This window comes from Magallana gigas, chromosome 1 (genome assembly GCF_963853765.1).
Source record: "Magallana gigas chromosome 1, xbMagGiga1.1, whole genome shotgun sequence".
In the NCBI taxonomy this organism is placed as follows: domain Eukaryota; kingdom Metazoa; phylum Mollusca; class Bivalvia; order Ostreida; family Ostreidae; genus Magallana; species Magallana gigas.
The window spans coordinates 5925621-5951311 of record NC_088853.1 but is presented as its reverse complement, the minus strand read 5'-3'; the positions used below and the strand labels follow the sequence as shown (position 1 = coordinate 5951311).

General features: G+C 32.1%; 4 protein-coding genes across 5 annotated transcripts; 2 read left to right on the top strand and 2 right to left on the bottom strand.

Moving 5' to 3' along the window:
- Positions 1-5896: 5896 nt before the first annotated feature.
- LOC105332521 (eppin) lies at positions 5897-7937 on the bottom strand. Its single transcript, XM_011435150.4, has 5 exons — positions 7813-7937; positions 7120-7261; positions 6882-6938; positions 6205-6390; positions 5897-6018 (listed from the first exon to the last, which is right to left on the bottom strand). Exons 1-5 carry the CDS (start codon positions 7846-7848, stop codon positions 5990-5992), a joined length of 450 nt encoding a protein of 149 aa, XP_011433452.3. The 5' UTR covers positions 7849-7937; the 3' UTR covers positions 5897-5989.
- A 7368-nt stretch (positions 7938-15305) lies between these two features.
- On the top strand, positions 15306-22036 carry LOC105338236 (uncharacterized). Of its 2 annotated transcripts, XM_066081663.1 has the most exons (12): positions 15306-15699; positions 16061-16148; positions 17217-17356; positions 17666-17846; positions 18123-18308; positions 18500-18602; positions 18762-18977; positions 19102-19348; positions 19438-19524; positions 19612-19919; positions 20064-20228; positions 21194-22036. In XM_066081663.1, the coding sequence occupies exons 2-11, from the start codon at positions 16074-16076 to the stop codon at positions 20225-20227; spliced, it is 1707 nt and encodes a 568-aa protein (XP_065937735.1). In that variant the 5' UTR covers positions 15306-15699; positions 16061-16073; the 3' UTR covers position 20228; positions 21194-22036. The 2 variants fall into 2 exon arrangements, with proteins under 2 accessions (XP_065937735.1, XP_065937729.1); XM_066081657.1 differs by having other exon boundaries at positions 15306-16148.
- LOC117685183 (P2X purinoceptor 7-like) lies at positions 20230-21561 on the bottom strand. The gene is made up of 3 exons (XM_034459470.2): positions 21424-21561; positions 21153-21290; positions 20230-20740 (listed from the first exon to the last, which is right to left on the bottom strand). The coding sequence occupies exon 3, from the start codon at positions 20723-20725 to the stop codon at positions 20252-20254; it is 474 nt and encodes a 157-aa protein (XP_034315361.2). The 5' UTR covers positions 20726-20740; positions 21153-21290; positions 21424-21561; the 3' UTR covers positions 20230-20251.
- Positions 22037-24562: 2526 nt separating the features above from the next.
- LOC136275482 (piggyBac transposable element-derived protein 4-like) lies at positions 24563-25365 on the top strand. The gene has a single exon (XM_066084856.1). It carries the CDS (start codon positions 24793-24795, stop codon positions 25363-25365), a length of 573 nt encoding a protein of 190 aa, XP_065940928.1. The 5' UTR covers positions 24563-24792.
- The last annotated feature ends 326 nt before the right edge of the window (positions 25366-25691 follow it).

The following is a 25691-nucleotide window of genomic DNA, read 5'->3' as shown; positions in this document are numbered from 1 at the left end:
GGGATATGATATTTAAGGGGCCGACCCCTAATCTCCTTATTGGGGCCAGACAACGAAACTTTTATGATTGAATATTGTTTGAAACATCATTCTAAGCATCTTTTATTCTATATTGCTTTTTGAAATATTTGTCCTTTTTGAGATATATTCGATCGAAATTTTGGACTTTTGACCCCTTAAAACCCCTAATTACGTAATGCATAATAAATTTTTTATAATGTATAGTTTTATTAGTGAAAGATGAACATTTTTGCTTCTTAAACATATTACAAAACATTTCTCAGTAAAGTGCTATAGTAGAAAGACTTTAGAGCCATTTTGGCCCCTAAATTGAAGGGCCAGCCCCTTTTTCTTGGCATCATACGAAAGTTCTTTTGATATTTAACATATTTTGTTCAACAAGTGTTTAGAAATTCTTTGCCGTTTAAGAGCTATCTGGGAAAGGACATTTTAGGGGCCGACCCCTAATCTCCTTATTGGGGCCAGATAACGAAAATTTTATGATTGAATATTGTTTAAAACATCATTCTAAGCATCTTTTATTCTATATTGCTTTTCAAAATATTTGTCCTTTTTGAGATATATTCGATCGAAGTTTTGGATTTTTGGCCCCTTAAAACCCCTAATTACGTAACGCATAATAAAAAATTTATAATGTATAGTTTTATTAATAAAAGATGAACATTTTTGCTTCTTAAACATATTACAAAATATTTCTCAGTAAAGTGCTATGGGAGAAAGACTTTAGAGCCCTTTTGGCCCCTTATTTAAGGGACCAGCTCCTTTTTCTTGTTATCAAACGGAAGATCCCGTAAATATAAATTTCATTTGCTCTATATGTTATGGTAAAATATTTTCAGGAAAGGAGATAAAGAACGAAAACCATTAAAAATTACGTCGTTTTTTTAAACTCGATTTTCGGGTCCAGGCGAGCTTCGACGCCTTTGAAGCCAGACAACCACAAATGCCTTTAACACATCTACAATCTTTTGTCTACAATCCCTGAAAATTTAAATTCAATATCTTATTTCGTTTAGGAGGAGATAGCAGGACAAAATGACCCTCTAAAAATCACTAAAACGTCAATATCTCCCGAACAGAAATGACGTCATTAAAATAAAAAATTATATATAAGGTTTTTATCAATATCTACAAGATCTGGAATTTTCACGAAAATCGGTCAAGTCGTTTTCAAAAAATCGCTTGTACAAAAAAGCGTAAGAAAAAAAAAAATAAAAGGGAAAAAGAAACAAAGCAATAACAATAAGGTCTTCCGTTGGAAACGGAAGACCTTAATAAATAACATATACACATGGGTATTGTATTGTCGAGATAACAAATATTGTATTGTCGAGATAACAAATAAAAAGAAAACTTATTTACAAGGCATTTCCGAACTATAGAAATGTCGATTTGGTTACATGAGGGAAATTCAATACAAGGTAAATAAATAAGGAGGAATTAGATTGTACAGAACATAAATAATGCTATTTCCCCTAAATTCAATACAAAGTAAATAAATGAGGAGGAAATAAATTGTACAGAACATAAATAGAGCTATTTCCCCTAACTAATGTGATAAGTTAAACATGTTTACTGAAATTAGATGAATCCCTTATTTTAAAGCATACAAGAGACAAAGATTATTATGCTTCTTAACGACATTGATCAAGAATACACATGTGTGGGTGAAGTGAAAGTACATAGCGTTTCATGGATTTTTGCGAATTAAGTAATACAGTTGACCAGTCTGAAAATTGACTAAGGCACGTGGGTGGCTATAGAGCAACAGCCTTAGTAACCAAAGTTAATCACGAACAACGACTTAGTCCCTTTCAGTGACAGGGGTAGAAGAGGTCAGGATACGTTCATCATAATGATGCTCGAAATGCGTTTTTAGCTTTTCGAGGTCGTCCTCTGTGGTAAATGTTACACGATTTTCGTCCATTAGTACAATGATGCGACCATCATACGTCCACACACTATTGACAAGTCTGCTACGAGCAAGCTTGAGAGCTTCAAACAAAATGTTTTACATCTCTCTTAAATAATAGGCTGTTAGATTGGTCCTTTGCTAATAATGTTATATCTGACGCAAAGTTTTGATTTAAACCAGGGTTTGGTACTGTAGATGCCATATCCGCTCTACACAGAATTATTTCACATCACATTAATAAGAATAAAAAGTAACTAAACTTTGACACGTGCGTGCACGGTTTGACATATTGCACATGATATCGGACATTCACGAAATAGATACATCGACACACCGTATTGTTGACATTTACATAATAAAGATATAAGCGTACAATAATGCTATTAATTTCACTACACTCTGCTTAGTTAGAATGATCTAACTGTGTCTTTGGACAGGCCTTCACCACAGTTGAAATGCCTCTCATATACCCGTAATGTAGCAAAATATTGCATAAGTGCTCCGAAACGATTTTGGAGAAAATTAATGAAGCTGCATTGCAAATAACAGTCAAATTATTCATAACAAACCATTTTGAGGCTGTAAATACCTTTCATCAAAAAATTTAATTCATAATAATGAAGAATTCAACACTTTTTTACCAACGGTTTTTACTAATTTTAAATTTACACACCATGTTGACATTCAAACTCTCGGGATATAGCAAATTTTCAAAATTTAAACGTATTTGTATTATCGTTCTTGAGTTTATCCATGCAAATGTGATATTGTGAAAACATAAACTAAAGAGCCTCCCGTGATTTAGCGTAAATGGAATGCACATGCGCAAGATTGTAAAATCCAAAAAACCCAGATGATTTCCGGATTTTTGTAAGAAATTTTCGTTGATTATTAATTAGCGAAGATTGATTGAAAAAACAAAACAAACAAACTGGTAATCTTCAAATACCAATGATGTTTAAAAAATAGAAAAACAAAAGACAGTTCTCTTCCGATTTCTCAGTATTAAAGCTAAAAAATTCGAGTCAATTATTTTAATATAGGAGTATAGATATTGTTGCATTATAGATTATAAAAAAGCTTTTGACAGTGTCGATAGAAACAAAATGTTTTATAAATTTGCTAGAAGCGGAGTCACGGGAAAATTTCTTAGTGTTATTCGTAAACTCTACAGTGATGTTAAATCATGTGTGTTCAAATCAGATCTCTCTGAGTTCTTTTTTTCCACAAGGGGAATAATGCAGGGTGAGGCATTTTCTCCATTCTTATTTTCCTTATACATTAAATAACGACTTTGAATCTTATCTCATTAAGAGTATATATGAATCTACTCAACTTAAGGACATCTCATTGTTTCTTTTGATGTACGCAGACGACACTGTTTTACTGTCTGAGTCTAAGGAGGGTCTTCCAGATATCTTAGATAATTTGCATATTTACTGTGAAAGTTGGAATATTGATGTAAATGTGACTAAAACAAAAGTTGTTGTGTACCGAAAAAGATCAAAACAACCTAAAAGTTACAGATGGTTTTATAATAAGCAATCGGTCGAGCTTGTAAATAGTTTCAATTATTTTGGCAATACCTCGAGTTTTAATGGTAAAGTTAATGTAACACAGGAGATACTGGCTCAACAAGGTAGCAAATGCATGTTTGGTATACTTCAAACATGTAAGGACAATTTTTTGAATATTGAATCAAAATTAAAAGTGTTTGATACAAATGTCGCCAGTGTCCTTAATTACTGTGCCGAGGTGTGGGGTTTTTATACAGGAAGGACGTTGAACGTGTAACGAACTGGGTCGTTTGACCTTAGTTATTTTTAGAAAGTTTAATATACTGATATATTGGATGAAAATTTTAAATACGCAAAATTGCATATTAAAAAACATATATGAGGATGTGTATTCCCCCCAATGTGAAAAATCTTGGATTCCTATAGTAAAAAACATATTTTGCTCTGCTGGTTTTAGCAATGTTTGGTATGCACAAAATGTTCTAAATCAAAGAAAACTGTTTTTAGATATTAAGCAAAGACTATGTGATGTCTTTATCCAGGAAAGAGACGCCTTCTTTGCATGTTCCTCTAAACATAGACTTATTATAGGGATCATTTAGCGTGACCTTTGCGCAACAAATTATTTTCATGGAACAAAATGGGAAACCCTAAAACGGAATGTCAGAAAAAAAATAAAGAACAACATTCTTACGATAATTTCCTACTTAATACGCGCGTTTAATTGCTGTGCGTCATAAAGTTATATTTGTTAAAATTCATTTCATCACGAAAGACGGAACAATTTGTATGGAAAAATATTTTCAACAAAAGAAATTATAACAAATTATTTGTTTTTAAAACTTTATGTTACCTTTTTATTAATTCCGATGAAAAAATAAGACTTTTTTAACACATGCATTTACATGATTTATATACATATATTTTTTAAAAATAACACCCCCTTTTATTGATAAAGACAACTTCTCTTATACCGCCCTAATCGGTTTTTTAAAATATTTTTAATGAGGAGGACAAACTCATTTTCTCTTTATCGGCGTATTTAACTTTTAATGGTATATAACCGTGAACAAAATCCGGTTCAAATCGTATACATTGTGATACATGAAGCTTAGCATTTAGTTTTAGACCTAAGGTGTTTTGAATATGTGTGTCGCTATTTTGTTTTAAGAATATTCTTTGAGCATTACAATTTATAAGATTTTGTATAGTCGTAATGTTTCTTCAAACAACGTTTCATTCACTTTCTCATTATAGTTATTCAATTTTTTCTACAAACAGTACACTTTTTAACTTACCCACTGGTAATAGTTTACAAAAAATGTAATTTAAAACATCAAGGTAAAAAGTACGTTATATTCTGTTTATGTTGTACTTACAAAATCAACTGACAACATTTTGAAAAAAAAAGTGCTCAAACTGTTTATTTACACTGTGTGCACGCCTCATGATTTTATAAAGCAAGATTACATACCTGTGGACGTATTTTGTGATTAATTAGAGTATCGTTGTTACCGTGCAGTTGCCATAATGAACAGGTGCACACCATTTATTTACCTGTGTGCTTACCTTTGTTTTGTCAATTCATATATAAGTCTCCGTCTTTGAAGTACTTAGCATGTTAAATGATTTATAAATGCTAATAGTGCAAGCAGTTCTTGACACAAATTCATATGCTGATTGCATTTTATGCTTTTACTTAATATTAATAAATTAGTCTTCACTACAAAAGGACACAATCATAGGGAAACAAATTAAATGATAACCAATGTCGTTTAAAAACAAAAACTTGAGATGTTAAATTATCAAAATTCAAAACATTCAAAACATATCGGAATGTATAAACAAAATAAGACACACAAATATTTCATGAGCAAACCCCCTAAAACCTTCACTTTGGACCTAAAATAATATTATACACCTCCCTCCCCGAAAACTTACTTTGGTACTCAAGGACGCTTTATGGTCAACAAGTGAAACACAAGATATTCCTTAAGTTCTTAAAATGTTCTGATATCATATGTATACTTATAAACAATAATTTAGTTTAGGAAAAGGTCAAAATATTTCATAGTTTGAATTAATCAACTTACTTAAATGTTCATATATTATTTGTTTAGTAAAAAACCATCATTCAAGATTGAGATTTATGTAGGTTTTTTCAAAATATTTTAGTATTGCATTTATAATATTCAACCAAAATTTGAATGTCAGTTGTTAAAAGGCACTACATAAATTAACTCTAGCTTTTGAGAATGCGTGCAAATGTATTTATATTATCACGCGTGTATAAATAGAGGCAGAAAGACAGCTTCCATCTGATTACTAGATTGTCAAACCAGGGTTTCACACACACACCCTTTAACACACTAACACTGTGCTACAACATTACCGACCTAATAAGTAAATGCGATCCAACCAACGAAGTAACAAAAAGCTCATCTTATTGCTTAAAACATATTTATTTAACAAACAAGAATTAAGGGCATGTTTATCACTGCAGATACAAATTGTTCAAAATATGTTAAGTATATCCTTATATCCGTATTCTGTCTCCTGGAAGATCTGAAATATTTTGTTTCAAATTAAATCTATGGATCACACCATTACAAATATTATCGCAACTGACAATAATTAACAAGGGATTTATTAATATAATTGGCTATATATTCTAATATTTTAATTCTGTAAAATCGGACTTTGAGATTATATTCAATCTGAAAAAATCAATATATTGAGCACAAAACTTACATGAAGGTCGTCGTTTGCATCGTCTTTCACAATCCTTAATTGTCTCAAAATTGTTTTTATTTCCTTGACATCCCCCGTAGTCGAACCGTTCGCATCGCTTGGTTCGTTTATTGTACCAATATCTTGGGATTAATGCTTTGCAGGGTCCAACCACTTTCGGTTGTCTACAAACAGGCTTTTGTTTTTCTACAATAAATCAATGGATTATTTATTCCTTATTAAATTGATAGCGAAATGAAATAAACTTTGCATTAGTCTTACGGTATATATACTTTGCATTAGTCTTACGGTATATTTGTTTTTAAATTAGTTAATGTCTTATTAGACTGTTTCATTTGGAACAGTGCATGGCAGGGGAATTCGGTTAAAAGAGAAAGAAGACTACACAATGTTTAAATAAGAAAAAATCATAATGTGAGTGTGGCTTTGGGAAAACAATATGATTAAGGAAGCTATATTGTCATCAAATTGACCATCATATATACCTAAAATTTAACGATATGATTTTTTAGATTTGACTTATGTGTGATATAGAAAAATCTATATACGGTAACTCTTAAATTAGATTATTTCTTTATATAGAAATCTTCTTAAGAAGATCAATGCAGTCAACAATTGGCCAAGACCATCGAACTCTCTTAACTGCATTATGACAAGATACACTTTTAATGTCTTACCTGCCGGGTTCACGCACCTTGTCCTGCAGCCACAACCCCATGAACAACATTTCTGGGCTATCAACATAAACAAAAATATGTACCAGGAAGTTCTAAATAAGTTGTAAACAATCATTGCTATTCTTTCTTAATCGTATTTTATTTCAGCACAGTTACCCACAGTAATTAATTTGTTGATTTTTTTATTTGTTGTTTTCATACTTGTTTTTCAGTTTATTAAGCTGTGTAATAAGTTTACCTCCTGGACACGCGTAGTCTCCCTTACACTGGATATACTCCGGCCTACAGTCACATGTCGTGATCGTGTCATCCACGGGACAGGTTCCGGGTTTTACTTTTGGGGCGCGAGTAGGGGGCGGCCTGTACAGCGACGCACTAGCCTGGAATATATGTTAACAAATCTATCACACACATTTGATAAATATTAAAAATATTATACTGACATTTTGTTTATTCATTAAGGTGTTATAACTAAATCCAAGACAACGAACCTTTCTATCTATATACTATTTGTCTTTAATCGTAGAATAAGTCATTTATAAGTAATTTACTTACTAGTTGTTGCAAACTAATTATTTACAAAACATAAATCCAGTTGACATGTATTATACGCACTGTTTGAATATATTAAAAAAAACGGCCCTAGCTATTTTCAGAAGAACAAAATATTATAATCTCGTTTATGAATCAAGTGTTTATCTATTAAGGTATTGTAACAATAAAGATCTGAAAAATTACCAATTTTTATTATTTAATTTAATGTACAAATTTCTTTTTGTTACAAATTATTGCAAATTATTTTGACATTAAAGATTCCGTCTTTTATCTCTTTAGTTGATAAACACAATAATTCCGTTTAAAATGAAACACACGTGTCATAAACATACAAATAAAGAAGAACAGATTAGAAAAAAGAAGAAAGATAACTTACACAGCCAACAAGAAGACACAATAATAACCCTTTCATAGTTGTTGAAAACTAAGCATTTGCTTGTAAATTTCAGACTATTTATAGGTGCCATTCATATCGCGTGGCCTATTACGCAGCAAAATATTTTCCGGAAAAAACAAAAACAAAAAGGGAAACCCCAAAACTGAATGTCAGAAAAAAGAGATAATTTCTTTAGATTTAATGAGATAATTAAACGGCAAGAATATTTATACCACATTTCCATTTGATTTAGGATGTCTAAAGGTATGCATTTTCAATGTATGTGCGTTTAAATGAATTAAACGTACTTTTAGAGAAAAAAATTAAACGATTTATATGACCAAAGAATATTTAGCGGACCTCCCCCCCCACAACATTTTATTCGTTTTTTAAAGCTATTTTATATTGTGTAGTGAACACTTTGGTCTAGGCCTTTTCAAATATATTGTTAAAGCTAAACACCGCTCGTAAATAGGCACTGTCCGCCATATTTCTCTCTCGCCACTGTTATCCCTACAACCCCTATACATGTATAAGCTGCAGACCTATTAGCAGTTCAAACTATTTTGCTGTAGAGGTCTCACCTGTGTGGATGTACATCTTGCGTCGCCTTGTTACTCAATCGCGATGATGCTATCCACTTTTACGCACTTTTTCAAGCCAAGAGAATACTAACATCAAATAAACTGGTCAAAATATAATTTACAAACAGAATATGGATATAAAATAAGAATTAAATGAAAAAACTTCAAATTACACAAAAGGAATAATACACGTCGGCCACTTATTTCAGGTGTGCATTCGAAGGTTTTATAAACCAGGTATGTGTGTGACAGTGCCTATTTACGAGCGGTGTTCAGCTTTAACGGAAGCCTTTCAGAGTTGATAGAACTTAATCAAATATCGACACATTATAAACAGAAAATAATGCTCATAGAATAAGTCCTTTTTGCTGAGAAAAAACCCCACTGCCCTGAATGCATCCAATTAATTATAAGCTGATGAACTACAATCTGTAATTGACCATTAAGCAAGCGTTGATACCCAATGGCACAACATAAATAAATGGTTCCGTGTTGCCGATTGCTAACAGGTATGAGAATTGAAGCTTCTAAAAAGAAACTTAAAATACTTAATAGCTTTTGCCATGTTTATAAATCTTTTTTTTTTTTACATTAAAATCCTTTAGGTCTGGGAGAAAAAATACAAATGCTTAAAAGCGAATTAATTTTCTTTTAACATGTTTGATTACGCATATTATCCTGACGAACATGTTACTAAAGAAATGCAAAAACTTGGAAGTTGATTTCTATTTAGACGTTCTATCCGGTAAAATCTTATTATTCATATCTAACCATATCGGTAGGTAAAGATCATCGCAGATACATAACGATAAAACAGGATATCTACTTTTATTCCTGCAATGTCGCTATCCTCATATTTAGCAAGAATCACCAAAGAAAATATTTTATTGTTCAAATATTCTAAGTAATTGATAGGAGAAATGGCACTGTTTAGGTCTTTCGAGTATGATCAAAATAAATGTATACGGTTGACGTTTGTAAGATACTTTATTTATTGCACCCAAAATATGTTCATTTAGATACCCAACAAGAATCCCCGATCGGGATCAGTCGAAATATTGAGAAGATAACGTTGTGTTGATAGCATAAGGTAAGACAATTAAACATTTTTGTTTTGTGTAAAACAAGTACAAACAATGAAGAAATCAAATAAATAATTACCTGTATGACCTTTATAAGCCTAACTTTCTCTCTCTCTCTCTCTCTCTCTATATATATATATATATGAATCTCAATTCTTCTTTTTCAATTTTTAGTCAATATCTTAGACAGTATATAGATGTTGTTTGAAATGAAAAGATATTTAAAAAATAATAGAATAGCATAGATCACAACTGTCAAAATTACTGTGTACAAAAAATGTATAATAATATGTTTGATTAATCATTTGAAAACAAATATTTGCTACATACAGGGTATGAATTCATATATATTACGTATTAACAATTTAATGATAAACACACTCTTCCGTGTTTTGTTTTTTTTACATTAACTAAGTAAATAACAACCGAAAACGAAAGTATGTTTTTTTTTTACATTGCCTCCCAAATATATTAATATTGTTGTATCAGGTCTAAATAAGGTGTAATGTCATTCTATTTTTCAGTTGATGCTCATCCTTTGGTTATTTAAACAATAAAATGCTTTCTTTTGTGATTCATTCGGGATATGAAGGTTGTGACATTGCAGAAAAATACATAACCCGCTAACAGCGCTACTTTTTTAACTTTTCTTCAATTGATTTTGAAAAAAAAAATTATATCCATTTTCAGGCCTAGGTATAACGTCCGATTCCGGTCAACCAAGAATCAGCTTTGAAATGATCTTTATTTCTGTATTTATCTCTCTTCGGAAAATAAAAATGTATGGATGTTTATAACATATATTAACGGTTTTTTTTACAACGAATAAGAATGATTTTTTTTTTGTTCACATATAATTAGTCTTTTATAAATATTGAGCAGAAACCAGAAAAATCATTTACGTATCCTTCCTAGACATTTCCTCGGCATTTCTTACGTTTTCGCCTTATCATGCATTGTCAGCATGTATTTTAATTTTTGAGAGAAAAGAGAGATTAACCAACAATGACAAATCTGTTATACATTGATATTACTTTGACATTTCGTATATAATCATTTAAAGAAAACTCATTAACATATAAAACACAAAACTAGTTGGGAGGAGCGTACCATATAACCAAACAATTCTTTATATTAATACATGCTCAGTTCAAGTGAATACTAATACAGTAGAATTGTTTTCTCAAAAATCAAATGAACAAATATTTAACTAAGAAAACAGATTGTTTATGATGTTTGTGTCCTGCCATGACCCCTGTGTTTTAATTCAACAAATAATATATAAATACTTTATATCTTTAAAAAAAAATAAATGATCATTTATGTGTTAAAGTGCATTTCTTAAAAGGCGTTTACATTATCTAGACAGGAAAAATAGATGTTTATATGAGTTAAAAGAAGTTTGGACCAAAAGCTATGTTATTATTAACGTTGTAAAGTACATCCTAAAATGTCTTTTTTTTTTAAAGATTCAAAGTAAGTTGCATGTGTTATCGAATTTTTAATCAAATATTTCACAAAAAATAATTCCACATACCGTAGTTTAATTTGGTGTTTGTCAAATAAACAACGTACACTGTATCGTGTCATTTCTACTGACTTGTATTTAACATTAATCGGAATATATTGCATGCAGTTTGAAAAATCTGAGTTCTTTATTTATAATATGCATAATGCCAAGAAATTTTCACATCTTTATAGGCACCTATAACATCAAGATCAAACAAACTATTTTGTTTTACTTTGAGCAAAGAATGATAACTATGACAGTATTGTATTTTCATAAGAAAATAAGACCTTCCCCTTTTAATTAAAATAAATTCTAAAGAGAGAGAGAGAGAGAGAGAGAGAGAGAGAGAGAGAGAGAGAGATTTGTTTAGCACCTTCTTTATGTGAATTACATATAAATGTAACATTGAAACAATCAAATTTGAATTAAATTTTATACAACCTCAAAATCTAATAATATGAAAACCTAAAAATATAAATGAAACTCGTGCTTAACCACTTCTGTGCCACAGGGCCGATTTTGGGCCGATCACACAGTTGCGTAGAGTGCCACGGGGCCGATTTTGGTCCGATTTGAACTTGACTCTTTTTCCATATGATTTATCCATTCTATGTCAATAATTATAAAAGCATAGTATGTGAGACTGAATAATAAAATAGTATTTTTTAATTTGTCGACATATTGACTGAATAATATTAATATGACGTAATATTTTATTTTTTTGAATTAAATAAAATTTATGCTACAATCTAAACCACATATGTGCCATACTGTAAAACGAGAAAATATGGCGCACTACAAATTTTAGCGCCTTTTGCGCAACTGCCTCTGAGCGCTAAAATTAATAGTGCGCCAACGATTTTCCATATGTATTAGATTTCTTCAAGTTGCTAAACAATAACGTCAGTCCATTTTTAAGGCTATATTGAAGTGTTCATTTAAATAGCAGATGCTGTCGGTTCTGTTTGTTTAAACAATTACACTGGTAAACGGTATGGGTTATCGGGTATAAGTGCCTAAACATATATTAATTAATTCAGTTTAAATTGCTTTTTAATATCTCTCATTAGCACCTTGAAAATTGGGCTTCTCTCCATGCCACTTCCATTTAGCGCCTCGAGGTGAAAATGTGATTTTAAAGCGTGGCGATCGTTAACGATGACAATACATGATTGATCATAATTTCTTTGATCTCTGATTAGTGGATATAAAGATAACAAGACGATACCTATTTTTGTGTTTTTTTAATGTGAAATTACTGTGAAAAAGATGCTTTCAAGGTGATCGAAACTCGTGGTAAATGTAGCATTCGATTTCACTTTTAGTTTCGGGACACTTCTAGTGTTATCCAAGTCGACACGTTAAATTCAAAGTCCGATAATTCAAATTTGTTTACCAACAAAAATTACACATCATCGCCAATAAATGAAGTGTTCATATCTATCTACTGACGATTTACACAAAAGTAAGTGTATTGTTCTCAACGACAGTTTACCATGCATTCGAGATAGAAATCAAAGTCGTTGTGTTCACGTGCTTGAGTGAACACAGAACTAAATTGTGGGCGTGATCGTTTATCAAACAACAACATTTTTTGTATTCTCTTTTAAGGTGGCTCTAAACACCTTTTTTTGATGACGCAGTACGCAAAAAAGTAAATCTGGAAACATGCATTTCCGGTACTGGCTGATTTAAATTGAGGTGAATTGTATGGGAACCGCTATTTTGAAAAATATGTTAAATGGATAGATTTAATTTGATAATTGGAAAATTCATTACTTTAAAGTTATGTGGTATGTGACACCTTTGTGTGGTATTATTTATCGATATTTTTATTTATTAAACAATAAAATCAAGTATAAATTTTTAAAGAATTTCTTAAGCATCATCGATATTTTACACTGTAGCGCAGTGGGTTAGTGGGTTTACTACAAACCAGTAGGTCATGAGTTCGATTCCCGTTGAAAACAATAACATTTTTAACTTTCCAAAAATTTCTAAAACGTATTTTTTGGTTGAATACCGTGAAAATTCTAAACAGGTGAAAATATTTCAATTATAATATACTTTAATGCACATTAATATCGACACCTAACGGAGATGAGAGGGTTGCTTTGAATTTCTCTCAGGTTTGGATACATAAATCCTATTAGCCTAGTCAATGTTCCCCTTTATTTATTTGACTTAGTTTTGCATTAAAGCGAATATATTCACTTATACAGGGCAAAGTCTATAATGAAATATGTATGTATTTATCATTCCAACATTATATTTAGGAAATTTTCTTCAACTCAGAAATGAAAAGTCCCCAAGGTGTTTGGGCCTTGGGACTTAGGAACGATAACCCTTACATGAGGAACTTTCATACCAAATAAAATTTAAAATATTTTTTGTGTTTATTTGCAATGGTTTTCATTTAATTTTTTATATCACATATATTAAAATACATTTTCTTATAACATCAAGCAACTTTTTCAGATGATTTGTCAACAGAGTAAGAAAATATGAAAAATTATGTTTTGGGGAAATACTAAAAAAAAATTGCAATAATAACATTTTTGAATGTTAAGAAGTGATATATTTTTTTTATGTGTCCGAAGGAAATATCCATCATATGACAAAATAATTTCTCTCAATTTGTTGATAGCTGTCTTTAAAAAAATATTTTACAAAAACACGAAAAAACATTAAAAAAAATTCTTTAAAAATACCTATAGTTTCCCTATCGTCATTTTAGCATTTGAAAAGTATATGTTTGTGGTCTTCTATTGAAAATTGGAATAAACTGTGGGTGTATAGAGCCACCTTAAAGAAAAGATGCATGCGCTAAAATATAATTGCGCTAATGTAATGGCACTTGCGTTTGCGCTAAAATACGTATGCGCCAAATTTTCTCGTTTTACAGTATATGCGAGTCGTTATTTGTTGGCAAGTTGTATTTTATTGCTGCAAGACATTGCGCGGAAAGGCACATTTTGTAAAGATTTCATGTTTTATTGTACATGTATCGGGATTTATATTTATCTGTACATAATTTTGTTCCGTATATATTTGTTTCTCACTATTGAAAATCAACCACCAGAAGATAATTATTCTGTCCGAAAGTAAATGAAAAATACGTCTGAATAACCGTTCTGATTCAAAATTAATTTTTTTAATTCCATATATTCCTTGTAAATGTTACACTAATGAATAAATTCAACATTTCACCTCCATCACTGTAAGTAATTAAAAAAATGACTGCTAAGTACGCGGCGATTTATTATAACGTCATTTTACGTAAATGACGTCATAATAACACGTGCGTTCTGCTATACGCTGTGCAAGATGGCTGGCGTTTTGTTCAATGTAATGCCAAGTGCAAATTATCCGTTTTCCGGTAATCCGGGGCCTAAGAATATGCATCTCCTCTGCAGTATTTCCTGTTGTTTTTCAACCTAAACCTCATCAGAAAAAGTTGTGCGACAAACAAATAGGTATTGTATTCTATAGTTGTGAATGTTGTTATACTGCATTATGAATATATATATATATATATATATATATATATATATATATATATATATATATATATATATATATATATATATATATATATATGTAGATAATATTTTAATATAACATTAAGTGAATGTTTGTTTAGGTTTTTTTTCTTCAAATAATTACATTTCGCTAAAATTTAACAGAAATAACCTTAGTAACAAGACGGGAGGAAATAGTATATAAAGTTAATTGTGACAAAATTATTTAGCTACTACATGTAACACCCTTCTCAGAATTGCGTTGAAGTTTTTAGAAATACATTACTATAGATATATGAGGGATTTCTAGTTTTTAGCAATGGTAGTTTACAAGCCTTTATTTAAACATGTGCTTTGCTCGTTGAAAAAATATTGAATGCTTTTAAAATATGCTTTTGTGAATAAAAATTGTGTATACAATTACGAAACATTATTCTTGAAATTCCTTTTATTATACTTACAAGAACATGCCACACTTTCACATTTACATGCATATGTGCCTAAAACAAATGCGAATTTATTTCACACAACATTACTTTGAATATCATAATCTACTTTGATTTATTGTAACATATTATTCTCAAAGGATTCTCTTGGTAGTTTATATACATTAATTTTTTCAGGTACGCTCGGACTCACATTAGAAACAGTTTTCTCTCTCGATTTTCGAGAGCAAGAAAATGGGTTCTTCTGACGATAAATGAAATGAACGGATTTCTCGATGTGATTTTGAACATGGGTATTGTGAGGAAGCCAACAATACCTGAATTGGAATAAGAGTCACGACAGCAAGTTAAAGCTCTACTGAAGTCATTTAAACGACAGGCCACTGTCAGCCATATTAGTTTCTATAGCCCTAATATCTGCCAACCAGGTACTACCCAGGTGAATGGTCACGCACGAATGATTTTGCTGTGATTGTCAACGTGTTCGGATCGCATCGGCTAATACAAAAGGCATACTAAAGAAAAAAAAATAATACATAGAATTTCCGGTGTATGAAACATACGACAAAACGCAAAGGTTTCCGAAATGCCCCGAGTTCTGAAATAAAATAAAATACATGTACTTTACTACTCATTTTTGACGTTGAAGAACTGCAGGCAACACACGGGCTCCAAGCGCACGACAAGGAAGAATTCTATTTCGAATACCTACAGACCTATCGGTTCTCAATTCCAAAATTTCAGGTAAGAATTATTTTTTAAAAGCATATCGGCTTACACTGTACCTTTACATGCATTCAATTGAAAAAATAACGACGAAAACATGAAATAGATATAGTTTGTAAAAGTGTTACAGAATTCAACACGAACCGAGAAAAGCCACGCGTCTACCTCCAGCACGGACTGTTTACGATATACTCTGCCCATGCGCAGAGCGGTGACTGAAAATGAAAGTACATCGAAAACGTGTAAACACAAGGGAGAAATTATTAGTTATTGCTTCAAGAAGATGAACGCTTACTAGGATAGACACGATTGGAATGAAGTTTTATATAAACATAAATGTTGCTTTGGATGGCAGTTTAGACTCTATTTTGTATTGTAGCAGTGTCATAAATATGGATTTTGACAGAGATGTCGACGATAATGTTGATCATATCCATGGTGAAGACGAAGAGATGGAAGAACAGTATGTAAGTAACTTAGATATGACAAGGTTATATGTACGCCCAAATTCTTATTTCCAGTTGAAGAGCAGTATATAAATAACAAGCTTGTTCGAAATATATGACGTTTCCCTGGCCTTTTTATGATTTTTATATAATGTCCATGTCTGGCATGTTTTTCTGCAATGTAAAATATCACACAAAATATCAGATTTGTTTTCAAAGCCAGGAAAACATCAGATGTTTCGGTCTAGTACCAAAAGATGTGACAAGTTTATATGTTATCTCTAACACATAGTTCACTGTACATATATGTGAAGTTTCAACAAGTACTGTTACTGTTTTTCACTAAAGGCCGAGGTAGAAAATTCATAAAATTTATACCAAAAGCATTCATTTGATCATGATACATTTTTTTTTAATTTGATATATCAGCTGATAATTCATATGGATATTGCACATGGAATAAAAGAAAAATAAAATAAAAAATGAAGTAATATAATCATGCAGAGGAAAACATAATTATATAAAGGGTAGGGGTGTATCATACATGTATGTATGTTTTAGGCTTAGTACTTGTTCATTGTAATAGTGCTATGTATAGTATAATTAACACAGTGCCAAATACTTTACAACCACACCCCAGTGTATAAGTGCTGTAACAACCATACAAGCTATATAATTATACTTTGGGAAAGGGCCCCCATTGGAAAATTCAAATATAAGCTTTCAAGCTCTTGTGGGTTAATTATTCTGGTATCATATTAATTTGTAATGTCTTTTCAAGTACCATGTCTTTCAAATTATTTACATTACCATGATGCATACTATGTACAATATGTATTTTTATATTCATGATGACTTGATACCAAATTTATCTATCTACTTTTAATTTGTACATCTAGCTGTATATACATACGTGTATGATTGCAGTTTTACTCTATACCTTATGTAAATATTCATTTTGAATTAGCTTACGTAAATACCACATTGAAATACAAAAATCTGAACATAGTCAATATATATTTGTTTACACATCATGCACATATGGAATAAATTGATCATGTTATTCATATTACATTACATGTACTACAGGATAATACTGATGAAGTAGAAAATATCATAAAGGAGATATTTGGATCATCTGATGATGAACATGATGAAGAAGATGATGGTGGCAGTGATGATGGTGATGAAGAAGAAAAAGGGAATGAAATGTGGCAAAATATATCCAGGTTTGTAAATTGTAAGGCTTGCATACATTGTACATCATAAAAATATGTTAAACTTTTTCTATCCTTGATACTCATAAATAATTATACATGTAACATGTGCATAATAACTCTCTCTCTCTCTCTCTCTCTCTTACTCTCTCTCTCATATGACAATCTTGAAAGTAACACTCTTCACTCTGCAGTGATATGTTATCCTTATTTTTTTTATATACATATTATCACATATATATAATATATAATATCTATCATAATTGTCTGGTAAAATATATAATGTATATGACTATATGTATTTTCTTTAAAAATCAACAGTGATAAAGACCAGGAGGAGATGAACATATTGTCCGATAGAAGATTTGTTGTTGGGGAGAGGGAACTATTGGACCTATTGAAAAGGAGCACCTGTAAAGAGTGTGGCGATCCTATCATTCAATCCTCCATTGTTGAGGCAGAGAAAATAGCAGCAGGAATAAAGTATAAATATACCTGCACTGTAAGTTATCATAAAATAAATAAATGGCCACTACCTAATTTTTTACATAAATATATGTCAATAACTCATATTGTATAATATAAAATAAAAAAAAATAGTTTTGAATATGTGCTATGAAAAAGTTATTAATTTGTGGAGGATGTTAGATTGTCAATGAGAGGTACCCATATATAATTATATATATACATAATGTAATTTGTTTAGTACTCACTTGATCATTTTTGTAATGTTATATTTGAAGAATTTCACATTTACTAATGATTATTATTGAAACAGAATGGTCATGTTGGAAAGTGGATCTCAACACCATTTTATGGAGGCAGGAGTGCTGTTGCAATCCTGCTGCAACTAATGGTACTTCTGTCAGGAGCATCATGGGATCAGGTCAACATGGGTGCAAAATTTATTAATCTTGCAATTGGATCAGCAAGACAATTCTATAGAATGCAACTTCAATACAGAGTATGTTGCAAGTATTGATTTTTTTTTTATCGTTCGAAGGTTTACCGGTAAATATAAATTGTAGATTCATACTTGCTAGTATTATTTTTATGATGTTATCCTTTTTTCATTTTCATCTAACATACTAGTGCATGTGCCATGATTGTCAAAAAGAATGTATCATCAAGTATGCTAAAAATCTCTTCAACTAGGTTGCAGTACAGAAAGTGTTCACTAAACACATGGAAGATATTGGTGACAAACTGAAAGAGATACCCCTGAGCCTGGCTGTGGATGTAAGATATGATACTCCAGGTAACAGTCTTTACATTTACCTCTACACTATTGCATTATTGTGGACAATTTACTGAATACGTTGCCAGGCATTCATTTAGACAGACTGTGATTTTATTGCCTTGTTGTTTAATTTACTGAAAACATTTTCTGAAAAATATATTTTTTAACATATTTAAGGGTTTTGTGCCAACAAGTCTACAGCTGTCTTCATGGATGTAAATTCAAAACACATCATACATTTGGAGATTGGAGATTCTCGGGAGGTTGGACGACACAGTCCTAAAATGGAGAGGCTCCTGATTGAGAGAGGTCTTAACTACATTCTAAATGTATCACCGTATGTAGTGTGGGAAATAATTTCTGATGCTAGCAGAAATATAATTTCCATGATGCGTAAGTATATATACATGTATTTTACATAATATTGTAAGAAATATTATAGTGTGTAATTTATTCACCATTATATATCTACTTCTAAAAGGAAAATTTTGAAAATATAACTACATGTATATTACAGGCACTGACCCCTTCAAACATCTGCAGCACAGTTTAGACATCTGGCATAAAGCAAAGAAACTGGCCTTTCTGCTTGGAGAGATAGCCAAGAAGGCAGCAAACAAAGACTTACTACCGTGGATTCGTCCAATTATTAACCATTTTTGGTACTGCTGCAGCGCATCAAAAGGGAATGTAGAAAAGTTATTGAAAAAGTGGTTTGGCATTCTCCATCATGTCACCAACCAACACATTTGGCCTGGGGGAAGGTAATGTTGACAATTTAACTTGTATCAAATTGTGTATGATTCACTAAGATAAGATAATATTATAATATATTACATTTCTATGATTGCAGATGTCATCATACTGAAAATAACTTGGAGTCCTTATCTTCAAATAGAAAATGGCTTCATAGAAATTCTTCTGCTCTTCAAGAACTAAGGTAGGTGAACTAGAATGTACATTTCTGTAATATTCATTACTGTACTTATGAAAAAGCAATAATTGTAACCACATACATATATTTTAGGAAAGCAATAACCAATAGGGATTGGTGTGGAAGTATGGCATTCTATGTCAACTGCCGGCAAACTTGGGCAATTGAAAACTTTTTTAGCCATACCCTTTTACACTATGTTCCAAAAAGAGTGTCCTATAGCTATGATTCCTACACCATAAGAAACATGCTAGCTGTAATGGACCATAACAACCATCTTCATAGGCTACCACAGGTCACAGAGAGTGGTTTGCCCTATGTTTATTCCCACTTTTCACGGAAAACAAAGCAGTGGGTTGCATATGAAAAGAAGTCAATCAAAGAATACTCCTACATTCCAGGTACCAGTAGATACATGCTTTGGTGATTTTTTATACTTCCTTATTCTCCTGACTATATGAACTACTAGAAACAGTGTAGTATTACCGGTAAATGATGATCAGAACTTATTTTGGCATAAAAGAAAATTTATTATTTGTTTTCAGGACTCATTATAACCTGCATGAAAGAAATATATGGGAGATCTTGTGCGGGTTATACAAGGACTAGGCAGTCAAAAGATCTTGACAACATATCTGCCAATTTATCCGGATCAGCAAATCCTGGGTCTCGGGTTTTACTTGCAGAAATGAAAAGCAGAAAAAAATGAAGTAAGTTTTTCACCAATAAAAATTTATTCTGAGTCTGAATTTGCGGAGTGGTAGCCCCTATATTGTCCATTTGCTTGTGGAAATCTCCTCCTGATTGCCACGCACACACATGAAGGCACTGGCACTCTCCTGCCTGCTCCCAGGGTACTGTGTTGCCATAGCACAAAATTCCTGTACGCTTGGTTCCGGAATGTAGATTGAGCGAATGAAGGTTCAAGGTTGGTACGATAACTCCAGTTCAGAATGTTGGCAATCTCCAAGACATCATGCCTCAAACACAGATTTCTTAATTCTGGTTTTGAAGTTATGCATGGAGATTGGCAACAACATAGGTTCATGCGAGGATCATCAAATGCTTGACATCGCCCACATGAACACCATGCTATTTCTGAGCTGGGGTTATTGTCCTGCCTTGAACCTTCGATGAAACTTTTCATCAAGTCTGGTTCAGCTTCAACTGCTCTAATTAGAACTTGGCGTAGTGTCTGCTCATTCATTTCTGAAATAGTTTCCTAAAGTAAAATAAATATCATTATTTAATTTGGGAGGATGAAAACAAAACAACTTGAAGTATATCTGAAGTGTATCATTTGATAGAAAAGTATCACTGAAATGCTGATTGTAGTCATTGAACAGTAATGTACAGTTTCAGAAGGCAAGGAAAGTTGTATATTGCTGTAAAAGTATAAGAGACTAATACTGTAAATGTATTACATTTGGCTGTGTATTCTATTTAGCGTCTTTGGCGGAAAACGCATCCGCTAAATCAAGTACATCGCCAAATGTAAAATATATAAGTAGATAAAAAAGTACATTTGGACATGCGCTAAATCAAATCCACGCTAACTTGTTGAAAAATCGTATTCCCCCAAATATCGTACACACTAAATATGATACGTTTACAGTAACTTCATAAATACTTACTCGCAATGTTGACAGTGTCTCAATGTCCTGTCTATTTTCAGGACTAGCAGCAGCCTCCAAGACTTCATTTCGGCTCGGAATATTTCCCCTACTCGAGTTGCGAATGCTCTGTGAGGCGTAAGGGTGATAGCGTGCAGGCTACAATCAGAAACAATTATTGTAACATTTACAAAATTTATCCCTTCTGATCTAGGAGGACCTCATCGTGGTAGAAGGGTGAACATCGAAATAGATGGCCAACACTCCTAGGAGAAGAATTCATTTTACTTACTTCCTCATTTGTGGATGTTGTCTTGAACTGACAACATGGGTTCCGACAATTAGTGCAACCTCTCCTCTTGCATGGGCAACTTTTGCACTTCCCCCTGTTTTCACAGGGACAACAATGCTGAATAAAAATATTAAAATTTACTCATTAAAACATATAATATTCATGTAGTTTTGATGTATGATGTATGAATTCATTAAAAGGTTTATGTTTTTTATAATATATTGTTATGTTATATATTATAATGTATCAACAAAATACAGTTTCAATATGTAAAAGTTTTTAGGGTGCCCATGTCTGTAATATTAGTAATTATAACTTTTTAATTTTGTATGGTATAGATAAGAGAGAAAATTCATGCATTTTTTTTTTTACATCTATCTTTTTTTATGAAGTTTGCTTACTACTTGTATGTAGAAAATGAGAAACATGAAAACTTGTGTATTCTGAACATCAATCTAATATTTATGAAGCTTGCATATGTGTTGTATGTAGCTGATGTTTATTGAAATATGATTATGATTTACTTCAGATAATAATTCCTGTTCTGTCATGAATGAAAAATGATATTATTTTACCATATTATTTTTATTGAATAAAGGCATTTTATTGCATATTTATTTAGTTCCTGTTAAAGATAAAAGAAGTTATCGATAACAGCAAGATATTTTTCATTGGCAAGTTTACATGTGTATATGGCAGAAAATATACATTCCATTTGATTCTTTTGTGATGATGCATAAAAAGAATACTATTTAGCAGGTTTATTCTTACATAAATGATCAGACATGTTTTTTATTATCACAAAATCATATATATATAGCTCTCGTTATGAAAAAAAATGACCTAGGAATGGCTAGGATTATTATTTATTTATGATATTACAAAAGTACATACCCCCCCCCCCTTCCCATAATCAGAAGACTTGGAGCGTAAAATCTAACCTTTTTGTTAGAATAAAAAAAAATGGGATAACCACGTAAATTTACAATCCAAAACGATTATATTTAATTTATTTCCTATCAAATATATGTTAGCATCATATTGAAAAATAGTTTCCTTTTTTTTTTTCTTTTTTTTTTACGAATAATTGCTTCTCCCCGATCAATGCTTTCAAACGCTTGTCAGAAACAAGCATTTCGTTCACACAGAGTATGCGTGCGTGCATGACCGACATGATAAGTGTAAATACATTAGAAGTGAGCACATTTGCGTGTTGGTGTTCTTTATTGCTTGAGTGTAATGTGCATTTTTATGCAAGACTCTTACATTGGATGCCATGACTTGTTGCAAACTTCTCAAATTCTTCTTCGCGATGCGACCGCGGTCTCTAGGACTATGCACACACCGGCACTTCGTCACCTTGTCGAGGAGTACAGGTACTTTGTTTATCGACGAATGCGCTCATGGGTGACGAAGTATAGGGTCTATATATGGTTAGCAGATAACAATAGAACACCAACTAATATGGCGTCTATCGATAAAATATGGCGGCTGATTGTTTACATTCGTTGCTATTTTATGATGTCAGTAGAGCTTTAAGCCGTTGGTTTATGAAAATGTTCTCACGAAACCGGTTTCAACTCATATTGAAGTTTTTCTACCTCGTGGACAACAAAAAAATTCCGAACCGTAACAGTCCAAATTACAGGTGAATTGACCCCTTAGCTCTCCCAATTAATGTTTAAGGTGGAATAGCATGCCTGGAAAAGGTCACTCAAATTAACAGTAAATTATTTGGTTATGAAAAATATAATGATAAATAAACTGTACATATGTCAAATAAGCAAAACATTTGCAGTTTGGGGATAAAAAAACGAATGTCTAAACAAAATTAATTCAGCAAGTAACGACTAAAGTCTCTGCGGGATTCGAACTCGGGCTTCACGGTTCACAAGCCCGACACTTTATTCACTCGTTTACTTATTTTATTTACGTATTTACTCATGGAATAAGTTACATGTATCCGTCTATAAAATTTTGTATAGCAAGCGAATTATCGTTTCGATCAGAGGTCAGCCATTTTCTGATGATGTGTTATTCCGCCTTCAAGAGTAGATTACGTGTATATATTTACATCTACCAAGCATAATTTCCTCTATTTCTTACGGAAACTTATACTTAATGTATAGCTCTATAGAAACAGCCAGACTAAAATCTACACGCCCTATTTATCGACTGGTCGATATCTACAGCGGTTGAAAGTGACATGACTGAAATTGACACGCCCTGTTTATCGATTGGTCTGAACCTACATCGACTTAAGTAAAATCTTAGTAAAATCCCGGACTGCACAAAATAATCATGGCGATGCCAGACTCAAAGTCTCACAGGAGACGATTTGGCTGCTTCTTTTAGCTAACGTACTTTTGTACATTAACAGTAATTTAGTGAATTTTACAAACTGTTCATAATCAATTTAATAATTAGTTAAAGAAAGATGTGAATATAAACAATAAAATGCTTTTGTTTGATGATTCATGCGGGTAATGAAGGTAGCGATCATTGCAGGAAAAATTTACATAACCCGTTAGTTCTAATCAATTTATTGATTGGTCGAAAGCTTCAACAAAACTTAAAAAATCACGGACTGCACGAAATAATCATGATGTCCAGATCAAATTCACAAATATTTCTTTTATATAACGTACTGTCAAAATTTTAATTTAAAAAGTGTAAATAAAAACAATAAATCGCGGGCTAAACCGCGATCATTGCAGAAAAAATTCACATAAGTTACGTATTTTACTGCAATGTCGCTACCTTCGTACCCATATGACTCACCAAAAAAAAAGAATTATATTTTTTAAATGAGGCACCTTACCATAAGGTATTGGTAAAAAGGGGTGGGGTTGGGGGCTATAGCAAGAATCAAGCAAAATAACGACAAACACATGTACCCACTGGGATATATGCGATGTCAAAATATGTATAATTATGTAAATAATGCTTTATATAAAAACCTATATAAATATATTTCAATTAAATTCTTAAAGAAATGTTTAAATTCCTAAAAACCAGTCTCATTATTTTTTTTTACTTTTAAACTTGACAGACCCGACAGTAAAATTCGCCCCTTGATTGACCATTTTAAACGTGTCGCCACCTATTTCTACAAGCCCGACCGGAACATATGTGTGGAAAAATCATTGATTGGTACAAGAGGTCGCACAGCAATGCTCCAATACATCCCGTCAAAAGCAGCAAAATTTGGAGTAAAATTCTTGGTATTAGCCAAAAGTACAACTGGATTTGTTGCACATTTGAAATGCTATCTAGGTAAAAAGTTTACTCCCACATCCAATCTTTTACAAGGAACAGAAGTAGTCCTGCGACTCCTAAAAAACTGCAACTTACTCCAGAAAGGTTATCATGTTGTCTGTGACTTTTTTTTTTTGCAGTTTTGACCTCGCAAGGAAATTAATAGACTTGAACACGTATTTGACAGGAACCTTAAGATCTAACCGAAAAATACCTTTAACAATCAGAAACGCCCATGTTGGACCTGGTGAAAGTGTGTATGTAAGACAAGTTGAAATTTTGGCAGCAGCGTACAGGGGGAGGGAGAGTAAAAAACCAGTTAGAATGATCAGTACTTTTATCAATGCAGCAAACTCAAATGGAAAGCCAAAAATAATACAACATTATAACATGAATATGGGGGGAGTGGATGGGGCAGATATGATGCAACACTTTTATAATGATAATCGCAAATCTACTAAAGTCTGGAAAAAACTTGCCATTAATATCATACATCGAATGTGCAGTAACGCCTACATCCTGTACAGAAAGAACACATCAGATGCACCAGTAAAATCCGGTCTGAGATTTATACAAGAGGTGATTGAGGCCCTAAGTAGTGAGTACCTGGTCGGCAGGGACCAGCCCATCAGAGGCATGAGGCAAACGAGACGGGACGTTACAATCAACCACATCCAAGGTTAATAAACCACAATTTAGTCTTTTTTAGTCTTTTTTATGTTTATCTAATAAAACTTTTTAACACCTACCCCCTATAGAAATGTTAAAAACCGAAGTTGAATTTTTTAAAATGGCCCGCATTCATGATATTGCTTTGATTAAAACAAAACTTAAGGTAGAAATGTGGTCTGGGATATGAGAAAAGGTTCCCCCCTCAATCTAATTTTTATAAAAATAGATATTGGTCTGCTCGATCCATGCAGCGGTGATTTTTGTACATGTATTTTTATCTTATATTATACACTCTTCATACCACATATACAGTAACACGTATAGATTTTCCGACAAGC